At 58.6% G+C, this 11,463-nt stretch overlaps 1 protein-coding gene across 1 annotated transcript in view; it reads left to right on the top strand.

Moving 5' to 3' along the window:
• Window positions 1–4,323, top strand: part of Cspg4 (chondroitin sulfate proteoglycan 4) — a 31,123-nt gene extending 26,800 nt beyond the window's left edge. Inside the window, exons 9-10 of the mRNA XM_070043375.1 lie at window positions 594–777; window positions 1,215–4,323. Of these exons, the coding sequence (XP_069899476.1) occupies window positions 594–777; window positions 1,215–3,046 (2,016 nt within the window). The 3' untranslated portion in view covers window positions 3,047–4,323. The remainder of the gene's footprint in view (window positions 1–593; window positions 778–1,214) is intronic.
• The last annotated feature ends 7,140 nt before the right edge of the window (window positions 4,324–11,463 follow it).

The raw sequence follows: 11,463 nt of genomic DNA on the forward strand, positions 1-11,463 counted from the left end.
CTCCTCCTTCTTCTCCTCCTTCTTTTTGCTGGTCCATGGGCTTGAACTCAGGGCCTGGGCACTGTCCCTGAGCTTCTTTTGCTCAAGGCTAGCACTCTACCACTTGAGCCACAGCAACACTTCTGGCCTTTTCTGTGTATGTGGTACTGAGGAATGGAACCCAGGGCTTCATGCATGTTCGGCAAGCACTCTACCACTGGGCCACCTTCCCAGCGCCTCTTGTCTTCTAAAAGGAAAGAATGACAGATAAACTATGGGGACACATTTTGATTAGACAAAGGGGACAGATTTCCTGACAGCTGAGGAGAGTTTCTTGGTGGTTAACCAAAAAAGGGCAGGATTGGGAAGGTGGCTCAGTGGTAGAGTGCTCGCCTCGCATGCATGAGGCCCTGGGTTCCATTCCTCAGTACTACATACACAGAAAAAGTCAGAAGTGGCGCTGTGGCTCAAGTGGTAGAGTGCTAGCCTTGAGCAAATGAAGCTCAGGGACAGTGCCCAGGCCCTGAGTTCAAGTCCTAGGTTGCACACACACACACGCACACACACACACACGCACGCACATGCACACACACACGCCATGGTGTCTCCCGCAGGTCTACGCGGGGCATGTTCTGTACGAGCACCAGGCGTCGCCTGAGCCTTTCTGGGAAGCCCAGGACATTATAGAACTCATGCTGTCCTCGCCGCCCGCCCCGGATGTGGCTGTGACCCTGACTGTGACTGTGACCTTCCAGGCCGCCTGTCCCCAGCGTCCCAGCCGCCTTTGGAGAAACAAAGGTAAAGAACAGAGACACCATGGGGGGGGGGGGGGCACATAGAGAGACACCAAGACAAAGGACAGAGGCCACAGCCAGGCCAGCCCTACGACCTGGGGAATCCGGGGGACCGTGGCTGGGAAACGGCTTTGAGATCATGGTGGAGACTCAGAGGTATTTTTGTCCCAGGCCTGAGGCTTGAACTCTGGGCGCTGCCCCTGAGCTTTGTCGCTCAAGGCGAGCGCTCTGCCACGTTGAGCCACAGCTCCACTTCCAGTTTTCTGGGGGTTCCTTGGGGATCAAAGCCTCACGGACTTTCCTGCCTGGGCTGGCTTTGAACCGCGATCCTCCGATCTCAGCCTCCCACGTGGCTGGGATGACTGGTCGGGGCGACTGGTGTGGGGGTCCAGCCCTGGGGGCCCCCCATCCCCTCCCCTTCACTGCCCGTGTCACCCTCAGGTCTCTGGGTCCCCGAGGGCCAGCGAGCGGCCATCACCCCAGCCGCCCTGGACGCCGCCAACTTCCTGGCCAGCGTCCCCGCGTCCCAGCGGCCCCAGCACGACGTCCTGTTCCAGCTGACGCAGTTCCCCACGCGCGGCCAGCTGTGGGTATCCGGGGAGCCCCTCCACGCCGGGAGCCCCCACTTCCTGCAGTCCCAGCTGGCCGCGGGGCAGCTGGCGTACGCCCATGGCGGCGGGGGCACCCAGCCGGACAGCTTCCGCTTCCGTGCCCAGCTCCAGGGTCCAGCGGGGGTCTCGGCCACGGCGCCCCACACCTCCGAGGCCTTCACCATCACCGTCCGCGATGTGAACGAACGGCCACCCCAGCCCCAGGCCTCCGCCCCGCTCCGCCTCACCCGCGGCTCCCGGGCCCCCATCTCTAGAGCTCAGCTGAGCGTGGTGGATCCCGACTCTGCCCCGGAGGAGATCGAATACCAGGTGCAGCGGGCACCCCACAACGGCTTCCTGAGCCTGGCGGGGGGCAGCCCGGGGCCCGTGGCCCGCTTCACGCAGGCCGACGTGGACGGAGGCCGCCTGGCTTTCGTGGCCAACGGGAGCAGCGTGGCGGGGGTCCTGGAGCTGAGTGTGAGCGACGGGGCCAGCCCCCAGCGGCCCGTGTCCCTGGCTGTGGAGGTCTTGCCATCCACCCTCGAGGTGCAGACCCAAGCACCCCTGGAGGTGCCCCAAGCATCGGGGCGCTCTCCCCTGAGCCAGCAGCAGCTGCAGGTGTTCTCCGACCGTCCCGAGCCGGACGTGGCGTACCGCGTGACCCAGGGACCCCGGCACGGGCAGCTGCTGGTCGGGGGGCAGCCCGCCTCGGCCTTCAGCCAGCTCCAGGTGGACCGGGGAGAGGTGATCTTTACCTTCACCAACTTCTCCTCGCCCCACGATCGCTTCGGGGTCCTGGCGCTGGCCAGGGGTGCCAACGCCACGGCCACCGTCAACGTCACGGTGCGCGCTCTCCTGCGCGTGTGGCCCGGTGGGCCGTGGCCCCAGGGTGCCACCTTGCGTCTGGACCGCGGCGTGCTGGACGCCGGCGAGCTGGCCAACCTCACTGGCACTGTCCCCCATTTCCGGCTCCTCCAGGGGCCCCGACACGGTCGCCTGGTCCCCACGAGCCAGGCCCGGACAGAATCCAGAAACAGCCAGCTGGTGGAAGGCTTCACTCAGCGAGATCTGGAGGCCGGGAGGCTGGGCCTGGAGGTGGACAGGCCCGAGGGCCCCTCCGGCCCGGTCGCTGACCGCCTCACCCTGGAGCTGTGGGCGCCCGGCGTCCCCCCGGCCGTGGCCTCCGTGGATTTCATCACCGAGCCTTACGACGCAGCGCGCTCGTACGGCGTGGCCCTGCTCCGTGTCCCCGAGGTGGTGAGGACGGAAGCGGGCAAGCCGGAGGGGAGCAGCCCCACCGGGCAGCCAGGCCCCGCGGCGGCCAGCCCCGGGCCCACCGCGGCCAGGGGCGGCTTCCTGGGGTTCCTGGAGGCCAATATGTTCAGCATCATCATCCCCGTGTGCCTGGTGCTGCTGCTCCTGGCGCTCATCCTGCCGCTGCTCTTCTACCTGCGCAAGCGCAACAAGACCGGCAAGCACCACGTCCAGGTGCTGACCGCCAAGCCGCGCAACGGCTTCGCCGGCGACACCGAGACCTTCCGCAAGGTGGAGCCTGGCCAGGCGATCGCCCTCACCGCCGTGCCCGGCCAAGGCCCCCCGCCCGGGGGACAGCCCGACCCGGAACTGCTCCAGTTCTGCCGGACACCCAACCCTGCCCTGAGGAACGGCCAGTACTGGGTGTGAGGCCCGATCGGGGATCCACATGCTGCCCGCACCCCCGAGAAAACACAGAAGAGGCCCAGGGGTGCCAGGAGCAGAGGAGGGTGCTGGGAGAGAAGTGCGGGAAGAGGGGGGGTTCCTGGATAGAGTGGAGACACTCTTGGGACGCTCCCCCCCGCCCCCACACTCACCCAGAGCTGGAGAAATGGGGGACCAAAGCAGGGGGCGGGCTTAACCTGAGCATCTTCCCTGGGTGCTGCCCTGGGCTGTCAAAACCGGGGTGAAGCCTCTGGTCCTGGGTGTGAGTCCTGGGGTTAGTCACACTTCACCTGGACTCAGAAGACAAGGAGAAGACCCCAGGGAGGGGGGCAGCAGGAGGGGGGAAATGGGCCCTGGCTTCAGCACCCCAACCTACGTTGCCCCTTGTCCACCCTCCAGGTGGAGGGGAAACCTCTCCCCTCGTCTCTGGTGTTTTGGGGAGCAGAAGAAGGGAAGGCTTAAGCCATAGAATAATATATTTGGGATACGGGAGTGGGTTGGGGGACGGGAACTCTGGGGGTGATTTATTTAAAGGAGATTCTAGCCAGGCATGGGTGGCTCACGCCTGTCATCCTAGCTACTCAGGAGGCTGAGATCTGAGGATCGCAGTTCAAAGCCAGCCCAGGAAGGGAAGTCTGTGAGACTCCTATCGCCAATGAACCACCAGAAAAGCCAGAAGTGGAGGTGTGCAAACTAGCTCAGAAACAGTGCCCAGGCCCTGAGTTCAAGCCCCAGGACCAATACACATACCGAGAGGGAGAAGGAGAGGGAGGGAGGGAGGGAGAGATTATAAACTGGGCACCAGTGGCTCATGCCTAAAATCCTAGCTACTCAGGAGGCTGCCATCTGAGGATCATGGTTCAAAGCCAGCCCAGGAAGGAGTCCATGAGACTCTTATCTCCAATGAACCAGCAGAAAAACCAGAAGTGGGGCTGTGGTCCAAGTGATAGAGCGCTAGCCTTGAGCCAAAGAGCTCAGGGACTGAGTTCAAGCCTCACAAGCAACAACAACAGAAAAACTATAAAGAAGCTATCCCACATGGTGCTGAGCTGAACTAGCTGGGTCCCAGGATGATGGTTGCTCCCGGGTTGGAATGGAGAAGAGGCTGAAGAGAATTCATTCCCAGCCTCCCCCGCCCCCATGGGAGGAGAGCTGACCTAGCTTTGGGGTGAAGACTGGGCTGGAAATGTGGAGGGTCTCAGGTGCACCCCGGGGACTGGGGAGCAGCCACCACAGAATATGGATAAAAGGTGCTTTGGAGATTTTGGAAGCTCTGTGTCATTTGTGTTTGGCTCTGCCCTAGGGCCTGTGCAGACAAGGCCTGGGGAAGTCTCTGGCCTTGAGCTGAAGAGCTGAGGGACAGCGCCCAGGCCCAGAGTTCAAGCCCCATGACCGACAAAAACAAAAACTGTTCCCAACTCTAGATTTCTGAGCTTTTTTTCTTTTTCTTTTTCTTTTTCTGGTCCTGAACTTGAACTCAGGGCCTGGGTGCTGTCCCTGAGCTTTTTCAGCTTGAGCTAGTGCTCTACCACTTGAGCCATAGCTCCACATCCAGCTTTTTTTCCCCCCTTTTGTGATTAATTGGTGATAAAGAGTCTCCTGGAGCTGGGTAGCAGTGGCTCACACCTGTAACCCTAGCTACTCTGGAGTCTGAAATCTGAGGATCATGGTTCAAAGCCAGCCCAGACAGGAAAATCTGTGAGACTCTTATCTCTAATGAACCTCCAGAAAACCAGAAGTGGTGCTGTGGCTCAAGTGGTAGAGCGCTAGCCTGAGCAAAAGAGCTCAGGGACAGCACTCAGGCCTTGAGTTCAAGCCCCAGGACTAGCATCAAAAAAAAAAAAAAAGGTTCTGAGTTCGAGTCTAGAGGTGACCCTGACTCCCAGTACAAGATCTCCTGGCCTCTGGCTTCCTCCCACTGTGGAGATCTACGCAAGGGTGGCCTCCCCCACCCCAATCGTCCTCCCAGCCCCGCCCAGAGCCTTGGGGGGGGAGGGGGCTGGGTCCTCAGGGCCTTCACAGCTCTGGGGACACAACCAGCCGGCCTGGAAGTAAGTGTAAAGGGGGGGATGGGATGGTGAGCCGCCCTGCAGGACCTGGTGCCAGCTCGGCTCTCCCCTCACCCTGCCCCAGTGTGGCCCCAGGGCCCTGGCACAGGTGACACAGTTCCATGGCTCTGAGCCTGGCATTGTACCACAGCCCAGCCCGGACCCAGAAAGGGTGTCTCACTGTGCAACCTACATGTAAGGCCCCGCCATGAAGACCTCCACCCCACCCAAAGCAAATTAATTCTCCTCCGGGCACTTCAGGAACTCCAGCACATGCTGTGTGCCTGGGTGTGCCTGTGTGTGTGTGTGTGTGTGTGTGTGTGTGTGTGTGTGAACACAACTTTTCCCTACGCAGCACAGAAATCAGCATCAGCCTACTGCCGGGCGCTGGTGCTCACGCCTATAATCCTAGCTCCTGGATCTGAGAATCTTCCATTTTGGATCTTAAGGGGCGAAACCTCGCTGCCACCCCCCCCACACACACCCGGGGCAGAGTTTTACTGGTTGGGTCTCCCATTCTTGGCCACCCATGAAGAGCGAGGCTGGGCTGATGAGAGGCCCTCTAGACCACCGCCCCACCCCCACCATGAGCACTGGCATGGGAGTTTGTTATAAAAATTTGGTGGGAGATGTGAATAGGAATCCACCCAGCAGCCAGGTACCATAGCTCACGCCTGTAATCCCAGCTACTCAGGAAGCTGAAATCTGAGGACAGTGGTTCAAAAATAGCCAGATAAGAAAGTCTTCAAGACTCTTATCTGCAAGTAAGCACCAAAAAGCCAAAAGTGGAGGTGTGGTTCAAGCAGTAGAATACCAGTCTTCAGCAGAAAAGCTCAGAGACAGCGTCCAGGCCCTGAGTTCAAACCCTAAGACACAGGCACACACACACACACACACACACACACACACACACACACACACACACACACACACACACACACACACACACACACACCAGATTTATCAACACATCGCTTTGTTGTTGTTATTGTCAGCAGTGGCGTTTGTTTTTGCTTTTGTTTTGTTTTTCTTTTTAGGGGGACAAAGGGAGGGAGGCAGAAAGGGAGGGAGGAAGAGTGAGCAAATGCAAGCAGCTCATCTCTTGGCTGTGTCTTTCCAGCACCCAGAGAGACATCTGGGCAGAGGCCATGGGTGCCAGGCACTGAGCAGGGCAGTGACTTTGAAAAGCCAGAGTACCATGAAGGACCCCTCCATGAGTTCTGTCCTGCAGGACCAGGGCTAGTGGCTGGAGGGCAGTGGGCAAGGCTGGTGGGCGGGCCCTGGCCCCTCCAGTGAGCCAATCACTGTGGCTGGAGAGCCCCTCCTCACTCAGCCCTGCAGATGGAGGCTGTGGGCGTGCCATGGGGGGGATGGGGGGGCTAAGAGCGAGCAGGATAGCCTGGAGGCGTGGAACAGTACAAGACAGAAACCACGGGTGGAAGGGGAGGGCAGACGAGGCCACAGCCCCCAGGAAACCACACACGTCCACCCTCCTAACCCTGGAGAACAGAGCCAGACCTGGGGAGCGGGTGCCCACACTCCCTGCCTCCCTTTCTGCCCCCGTCTTCTCTCCCAATCCAGCGTCTCCTGAGTTACCCTGGTATTTTTGCTTTTGCTTGTGGGTTTATTGTGTTTTGGGTTTTTTTTTTTTTGTCTTTTTGTGTCAGTCCTGGGTTTGAACTCAGGGCCTAGGAAATGTCCTTGAGCTTGCTTTGCTCAAGGCTGGGGCTCTACCACTTGAGCCTCAGCTTTTTTTTTTTTTTTTTGGTGGTTCATGCAATAAGAGTCTCACGGACTTTCCTGCCCAGGCTGGCTTTGAACCATGATCCTCAGATCTCAGCCTCCCGAGTAGCTGGGATGACAGGCGGGGCCACCGGCACCTGGCCTGCTGGACTTCAGTGCCCAGGGACAGGAGACCGACGCTGCTGCAGTGAGAACATGAGAGCTGGTGGCCAGGAACAAGGGGGGGGACAAGGGGGGGAGGGAAGAAGGGGGAGGGGAGGAGCCTCCAGAGGGCCAGGCCGCCAGTACACAGCCCCCTCCCTCCCGCTCCCGCCTGGCTGAGGAAGAGGGAAATTCTCCCTGTGTGAGTCATGGAATCCTGGGCCATGACGCCAGGAAGGAAGTGTGCAACCAGTATGCAAGTGCGCATGCGCCTGCACCTACACGCTCCCCACCACCACACAGACTACACGTGCACGCACACACACACGCACACACACAAACACACACACACACACCGGGAGCCATTCAGACATCCACAGGCACCACCAGACCAGACAGGCAAGTACAAGAGACTCTGATCTCCCATTAACCAGCAAAAAGCCAGAAGTGGAACTGTGGTTCAAGTGGTAGAGAGCCAGCCTTGAATGCAAAAGCTAAGGAACAGTGCCCAGACCCTGAGCTCAAGCCCTAGGACTGACACACATGCACATACACACACACATGCATGCACACACACACACACACACACACACACATACACGCAAAAAAAATTATCACTCAGCAAATATTTGCCCAGTGCTATTTGCGAGCCGAAGGCACAGCCTTCTCCACCCAATTCCTGCTTCCAGCTCCCCCCTCCCCTCTGTCCCCCACCCCTGCCTCCCCCTCGGCTCCCAGCACCCCTCCATCCCCTCTGCGGCGGGGCGAGGCCGCAGCCCTGTCCCTGGGAAGGTAGGAGAGGGAAGGTGGGCAGGATTCGCACTTGGCTCATCCAGGGAAGGGAGCGGAGCCAGGCAGACACGGCCTGAGCCGCCCAGGGCGGACACCCAACCTGGAACCAGTGACTCAGTGCCCCTGGGCCACCGTCTGTCTGCTGGGGCATGTTGGCAGACGTCGTGGGCAGCGAGAGAATTCACCCACGGCCGGCGCTGAGCCCAAGTCCCGGCACAGACTCAAGGCCGGTGTGGCCTCGAGCCCACCCGGCCTGGCTTCCAGGAGGAAGTGACGAAGCTCACTCCCCTAAACTTGAACTTGTGGCCCTTTGGCAGCAGGGTCACCCTTGCTGGAGTGATGTTGGGGACACTGAGGCTGAGAGGAATGACCTTGCCCGTGATCACCCCAGGAATCCATCCATCTATGGAAGCCAGTGAGCCTGACCGTGAACTTTTGGGCGGTGTTGTCCTAGGTGCGCTGCTGGACGTAGCTCCTCAGGAGGCTGAGATCTGAGAACCATGGTTCAAAGCTCACCAGTGGCCTCATGGACTTTTCCCCATGCCAGCCAGGAGGCCCCAAGGAGACAGATCACCATGGAGACAGGGCAGTGACATGGGCCAAGGCCCTAAGTCTAGGGTGGCGGAAAAAGTGTTTCCAGGCCCAGACCTGCCTGCTCCCATCTGTGGCCTTCCAGACCTGGCCCAACCCTTTTTCTCACTGTGAAAGCAGGGTGCCGGGGATCTTGGCTGTGCCCAAGGCTGGAAACCCAACCCTTCTTCGTAGAACCCTTGCTGTGTAAGTGCTACCCAGCTCTCTGCCCATGTTATCCTCCTACCTGGAACACCGTGACGTAAATACAAACACAGACTTCAGGAACAAGACAGGAGCCAGGGACACACGCCTGTCATCCCAGCTACTCAGGAGGCTGAGCTCGGAGGATGGCAGTTTGAAGCTAGCCCAGGCAGGAATGTCCATGAGACTTATCTCCAATTAATTGCCAGAAAGCTAGATGTAGCTCAGTGGTAGAGTGCTCACCTTGAAGGAAACAGCTAAGGAGCAGCACTAGGCCCTGAGTTCAAGTTGTAGTATTGGTATAAGAAAAAGGAGGAGGAGGAGAAGCAGAAAGAGAAGGGAGGAGGAGGAGGAGGAGGAGGAGGAGGAGGAGGAGGAGGAGGAGGAGGGGGAGGAGGAGGAGGAGGAGGAGGAGGGGGAGGAGGAGGAGGAGGAGGAGGAAGAGGAGGAGGAGGAGGAAGAAGGTGGAGGAGGTGAAGGAGGAGAAGCAGAAGGAAGGAGGAGGAGGAGGAGGAAGATGCGGGCCAGAGCTGGCGTGCAGATCAAGTTGGCCACAGCTATGCAAGACATTGCTTTTGAAACAGATTTGGATTACACTGGAGTTTTGACTCAAAAAAAAAAAATGGTTTGTGTTCAAGTCTGTTGAATTCTGGGGCTAGATTTCACAATCCGCCTTTCTGAGCTCTGTCTGGGGGAGGCAAATTCTGATCCCCTGTCCACGACCTTCCTGCCAGGGCTGCCCTTTCCCCGCGAAGGGCAGAGTGAGGAGCAGAGCCCAGTGATGGGGACAGGTTGGGCGCGTGTGGGCTGAGTGGGGGAAACTTCCTGGGCTAGGCTGGAGCCAGCCTGAGTCAGCGGGCGGGCGGGCGGGCAGGGCAGGTCCAGTCCCCACATGCTCAGGGAGGAAGGACACGATGCTGGAATGTTCCTCAGGGCCCAGATCCAGGCCCTGCCCACCGCATTCTGACTCCTGATCTCACAGCCACTGGGATTCAACTCCAAGGGCAAAGACAGGAAATCCCTAGGGCTTGGAGATGGGCCCATAGTGGGCAAAGTGAGCACCCTGGTGATCTCTGGGGCTCTGGCCCTGGCTGGGCGACCAGGTACAACCAACCTGTCATGCCCAGGAGGTGAAGAAGCCAGGTGCTGGTAGCTCACGCCTGTAATCCCAGCTACTCAAGAGGCTGAGATCTGGGGAACATGGTTCAAAACCAGCCTGGGCAGGAAAAGTCTGTGACTCTTATCTCTAATGAACCACCAAAAAGCTAGAAATGGAGTTGTGCCTCAAGTGGTAGAGCACCAGCCTTGAGTGGAAAACCCTAGGGACAGCGCCCAGGCCCTGAGTTCAAGCCCCAGGATTGACACCAAAAACAATTTTAAAAAGGAGTTGAGCCAGACACCGGTGGCTCCTGCCTGTCATCCTAGCTACTCAGGAGGCTGAGATCTGAGGATCATGGTTCAAAGCCAGCTGAAGCCCGAAAGTCTGTGTGATCTTTATCTCCAGCAAAAAGCTGGAAGTGAAGCCATGGCTCAAGTAGTAGAGCACCAGCCTTGAGCAAAAAAATAAGGAAAAAGGGTAAGGGACAGATAGTGCTTTGGTCCTGAGTTCAAGTGCCAGTACTGGTACACTAATACACACACACACACACACACACAGAGGACCACACACACACACACACACACACACACACACACACACACACAGAGGACCAAACCTGCAAGCACGGGAATGAGTGGATGACTGTCTCTGCCACAGGATTTCCAGGGCCGCCGTCCGGGTCTCCCCGGGCCAATGGCAAAGTGGTGCCGCCAGGTTCACACCCTCCTGCATCCAGGAGGGGACAGGATGCAGGATCTGAGCTACACCTCTCTTCCCAGATCTGACATAAGGCCACCACACAGTTTCCTTCTCCAGGGCTGGGCCAAGACCAGGGTTGAGGGTCCCCCCCACCCCCCCAGGTCCTGGTAGCTGCCTGGGACAGAAAGAAAGGCCTTGTTTTCCATCCCCTTCCGAACTAACTGAGGGGGGGGAGCTGGAGACAGCTGGGCCCAGCTCAGCTTGGAACATCTGCCCAGCATGTGACCGAGACCGCACGGCTCCCCAGTGCCCGGCTCGGAGGGAGCCCCACATCCTCACACAGCAATCAGAAAGTGGGGGGCAGTGACACCCTACTCCCACATATAACTGCCCTCACCCAGAGACCTCCGGAGGCTTCCAGAGGCAAAAGTCTTTACATTCTGGGCTGGTGGCTCATGCCTGTAATCCCAGCTACTCGGGAAGCTGAGATCTGAGGATGGTGGTTTGAAGCCAGCCTGGGCAGGAAAGTCCGGGAGACTCTTATCTCCAATAAACCACCAGAAAACCGGAAGTGGTGCTGTGACTCAAGTGGTAGAGCGCTCGCCTTGAGCTGAAGAGCTGAGGGACAGCGCCCAGGCCCAGAGCTCAAGCCCCATAACCGACAAAAAATAAATAAAGCAGAGCCAAGAACACAGGCTCTGAGTTCAAGCGTCAGTACTGACACCATTAAAAAAAAAAAAAAAAAGCAGGGTGGGGGGAATAATCTAGATTGCCTCAGCCCAGCCCTGTGCTCTCTGCAGAAAGCTACAAGAAGGTCAAAGGCAAGAAGAGGTTAAGGGGTGTGGAGCTCCTTGAACGGTTTGGAAAATAAAGGCAGGCAGGGAGGGGAAAAATATTTCCTCTGAAAGTCCCAAATCTGACCTAATTTTGACCCAGAGCCAGAGGAATTCATTCCAGAAGTTTCTCTGAGGACATTTTGCCTGGACCAGGAGTGCGGCTCGACACGGGCCTCTTCCTCACCCGTCACGTACCATACCTGCCCCCGCCCCCCGCCCCAGACCCCAACCCCACGTCCAAGACCCACACAACACAGACATAAACCAGGC

The sequence above is a fragment of the Dipodomys merriami genome, unplaced genomic scaffold (assembly GCF_024711535.1).
Source record: "Dipodomys merriami isolate MVZ:Mamm:240054 unplaced genomic scaffold, mDipMer1.0.p SCAF_33, whole genome shotgun sequence".
In the NCBI taxonomy this organism is placed as follows: domain Eukaryota; kingdom Metazoa; phylum Chordata; class Mammalia; order Rodentia; family Heteromyidae; genus Dipodomys; species Dipodomys merriami.